Below are 4,015 nucleotides of genomic sequence, written 5' to 3'. Positions count from 1 at the left end.
TAATGCTGGAGTATCTTCTGCAAATAACTCCTTTTAACTCAAATATTTTGGACTGGTTTTAGTCCAATGCCCTTAGCAAAAAGACTAGTGTTCCTAAACAGGTTCAGTGGTGCAATTACTTCTTATTTGGAAATTGGTGCCTTTGGCTTCAACAAAAGAAATTTACTTTCAACAATCAAACCGTCAATCCTTCCTTACATGCTGAAGTTGATAAGCATATGCTGGAATTTACTTTCTGCATTCAAGATTCTGGTCTTGTTAGAGAAAGAAACACCAAGCTAGTCAGATGGGACAAAAAAAAAACCTGGGCCTAATTGTGTTAAACTCAACCATGATGACTCATTTGGAAACTTTGGAATGGCTGGTTGTGGGGGCATCATTAGAGATAGCTAAGGGAGTTGAGTAAAAAGGCTATTCTAGAGAAGTGAACATTGCCTCTAACATTGAACCCTGGGGTCGCAGAGATGGGCTGCTATTAGGCTCCCAACTCAACTTTAGTGCCATAGAATTAGAGGTAGAGGGTGTTAGACAGTCCCAAGATTTTGTTGTTTTTTACACCCCCTTCTTATGTTGCTCTTAGTTATATTTAGACCATTTGGGAATGCATTATGATAGACATGGTGTGTCTTGTATCCAAATTATTTAGTTTTTCATGCAATTCCTTTATTACCCCCCAAAAAAAAAAAAAAATGTAGCTAAGTTAGAGGTAGTGTTGTTGTTGTACATGTTGCCACATTTTAGATCTTTTTGGTTGTTTTTTGCTAAGTAAGATGTAAGAGAGGATGAATTTTAGATGCATAATCTTGGAAATGAGTATTTTAACTCTTGAGGTTGCAACATTCACCAAAAAATCTACATTCTCTCTCTCACAATTTTTAATGTGAGAAGCTTATGGGGCTGTTTGAAGGATTTTTTTTTAATTATTAAAAAAAGTAAGAAGAATGAGAGGATAACAAAAACAATTTAAATCACTTAAGATATGAGTTTGACCCAAAAAGAAAATTAGTGTTGGTCCAACCAAAATATAGGTACTGTCTCAACCAAATACATTGGAACAACCTAATCAAGTTCAAGGCAAAAGGTGAACTTATCAGTTATCATTAGCTATTGTTTAATGGTTCAATGAACTTCTGTCCATCCACAGATTGCCACCTATTATTCAAAGCCTTTCAAATCAAATAATATAGAAAGATCAGGTGGGAGGGTATTCAGCATTGACCAATCCAATAACCTTAACAGGAAGCCACCACTTCATTTCAGTGGGAGCACGTTTAAAAAAAAGGAAAAGGAGTGTAGAATATGCTTATGTCTCTATAGTAATCTCTCTTTTGCTTTTGATTAAAAAAAAATTATTTTGACAATTTTTTATATTTTTTTAAAATAATTTATTAACGAATGATCTTAAGCCACCTGTTAACTGAACACTATTATAAATACAATTTTCAACTTAAAACATTCTGCATGATAATTGTTTTTTATTCTTAGATTTTGACATTAATCGGTTATTGATTTAGATGGGATTCAAATTCAGCTCTATGATGAATGATTACTCTTTATTATATTCTATTTCGGCGGAGACCTTACGAGTCAAGTTAATTAAAGTTATCTTGACAAATCGACAGAGGGTATATGGGTCCATTCGTAATAGAGGCGGCGATAGTGCTGCACTTGTACATCAAAAGTCTTTATTTGCAACAGTGAATCAACAACCGACAGGCATTCACAAGACAGACACGTGTCTCATTGGCACTATCATTGTGGACAAGAACAGTGCCCATTCATCAAGCACTCTAAGCTACGTGTCACTCCCACACATGATAATTCCAAAACACATATGTTGACATCTCAATCTGAAAACATCAAAAACAATCTCTGAAGCAGAGTCAGCAAAAAAACAAAACAGTAACTAGGGTCCCATATCTCTCATGGCATAGTTTAGTGGGTGCAACTTGCAAGTAATGTTGTGTGCAACAACAACCTGTATCTTTTTCTCTGCTTCTCTCTCTCTCTCTCTCTCTCTCTCTCTCTCTGTGGCCTTGGCTTTCACTACTTATAAGTACCAAGTGTGTTTTGGTTTGCACCACTTACATAATCACATTTAGTCTTATGCTATGGCTCGAACTATAGAGCCACTAGTAGTTGGAAAAGTGATTGGAGAAGTGCTTGACATGTTCACTCCAGCTATCAATTTTACAGTCCATTATGGGTCCAAACAGGTTGCTAATGGTTGTGATATCAAGCCCTCTATGGCTGTGGATAGGCCCAAAGTTCAAATTCTTGGTCCTCGTGTCTCTACAAATCTCTATACTCTTGTATGTAACTCTTCTATTTTCTTCATTTTAAAGTACCTTGTGAAAATTTGCATGTTTTTGTATGTGAAACTATAATGATTTTGTCTAATAGATAATGGTCGATCCTGATGCTCCTAGCCCTAGTGAACCAGCATTGAGAGAGTGGCTCCATTGGTGATAATTTTCTTTTACCCCTGTTTTAAATAGAGCTTATGCAAAAAATGTGAATTATTGTTCATTGCAAGGATACAATTTTTAAATATGCTTCTACATGTTGCTTCATTATTCAGGATTGTTGTAGACATCCCAGAAGGGTCTGATGCCACCAAAGGTTTAATTTTGTTCACCATTTTATTTGAAGTATGAATTTAAGTTATCTTAAGGTATAATGTTGAAAGAAAATTTATCTATATGGTTTGGATTGTAGGAAAAGAATTGGTACCTTACATGGGACCAAAGCCACCAACAGGAATTCATCGATATATTTTTGTGCTATTTAAGCAGAAAAGTGAAATGATGGTGGGCTGTTCACCTCCAGATGCCCGTGGCAATTTTAGAGCTCGACAATTTGCTGCTCAATATGGACTTGGCCTTCCAGTTGCCGCGGTGTATTTTAATTCACAGAAAGAACCTGCAACTAAGAAGCGTTGATCAATATGTTAGTAGTTTGATGGTGTGTATGATATTCGATCTTGTATGAACAATTATCCCGTATGTCCGAGGTACTATACATTTATCTCTCATAAATATGGGTCTCATGCACAAGATCTACGTGTGGAGTGCGTTTTTTCATGATGTAAGGGGAAAGTGTAGTATACTGGCTACAATGAATAATTTCACATTTTGGTATAGCTTTGGCTAGCAAAAGGGTAGAATTTAGATTCACATGGTTACTTGTATGCTGGTTTGGTTTGTGTAAGTTGCTTACTTGTCTTGGATTTTTAAAGTTGATGAAAAAGTACCCCCTTCCCTTCTTGTTGGAATTGCCAGAAAATTATAGGATAGTGTTTTATTTTTTTTTTTTTTTTCGAGTTCTTGGGTGATAATTGATTGCCATGATGACATAATTAAGAACTTCCAATTAGTTATCGGGGACTAAAATAGTAAAATGAGCACAACTTTTTGGAACATGGTCCCAAGACTTTTGAGCAACTTCGATTTTGCAGTTCACCATGGCAATTGTCAATTGGTTGATGCTCCTTTTGATTATCGCATGATAGCAATGTGTGCTTTTTTGTTTCTTGAAAAATGTAAAGGTGCTATGTGCGTGCCGCAGAAGGAATGGCTACATTAAAATAGATTGGGCAGTTTCGTATCGCTTTAACTAACTCTAGTTGACCCAAAATCTGTGAGGCCTAAAGTCCATTCCTAAGCCCAACTGCGAAGTAAGGATTTGCCAAACATAGCGAGTACTTCAAATGCAACCCTGGTGACCATGTTTCGTTGGGTTACCTTAGCCCAAAACTCATTGAAGTGAAATGCTTTCCAACCTAGATGTGGAGTAGTTTGGGGCCTTTGGGCCATACCAAGCATTGGATTGAAATTGTGGATGGACACCTACTCTACCAAGACATGTATTTTATCTTCTTTCATTGTCTAACTATATATCTTTTTTTGTTCTTCTTTCTAATAATTGCCATGGCACCTATGTACTCATGATTCTTTAACTTTATGTATTCTTTGCATCTATCTTTTGGTAAAAAAGAGATGCCATTCTTTGTAAA

The 4,015-nt window shown here is 36.1% G+C and overlaps 1 protein-coding gene across 2 annotated transcripts; it reads left to right on the top strand.

The window, feature by feature from the left end:
• The first annotated feature begins 1,916 nt into the window (after positions 1-1,916).
• LOC115992019 (protein MOTHER of FT and TFL1-like) lies at positions 1,917-3,274 on the top strand. Of its 2 annotated transcripts, none has more exons than XM_031116055.1 (4): positions 1,917-2,312; positions 2,404-2,465; positions 2,582-2,651; positions 2,796-3,274. In XM_031116055.1, the coding sequence occupies exons 1-4, from the start codon at positions 2,112-2,114 to the stop codon at positions 2,940-2,942; spliced, it is 480 nt and encodes a 159-aa protein (XP_030971915.1). In that variant the 5' UTR covers positions 1,917-2,111; the 3' UTR covers positions 2,943-3,274. The 2 variants fall into 2 exon arrangements, with proteins under 2 accessions (XP_030971915.1, XP_030971914.1); XM_031116054.1 differs by having other exon boundaries at positions 1,924-2,312; positions 2,582-2,622; positions 2,719-3,274.
• Positions 3,275-4,015: the final 741 nt, after the last annotated feature.

Source organism: Quercus lobata, chromosome 5 (assembly GCF_001633185.2).
Source record: "Quercus lobata isolate SW786 chromosome 5, ValleyOak3.0 Primary Assembly, whole genome shotgun sequence".
Classification (NCBI taxonomy): Eukaryota; Viridiplantae; Streptophyta; class Magnoliopsida; order Fagales; family Fagaceae; genus Quercus; species Quercus lobata.
This window is presented reverse-complemented; position numbering and strand designations above follow the sequence as displayed.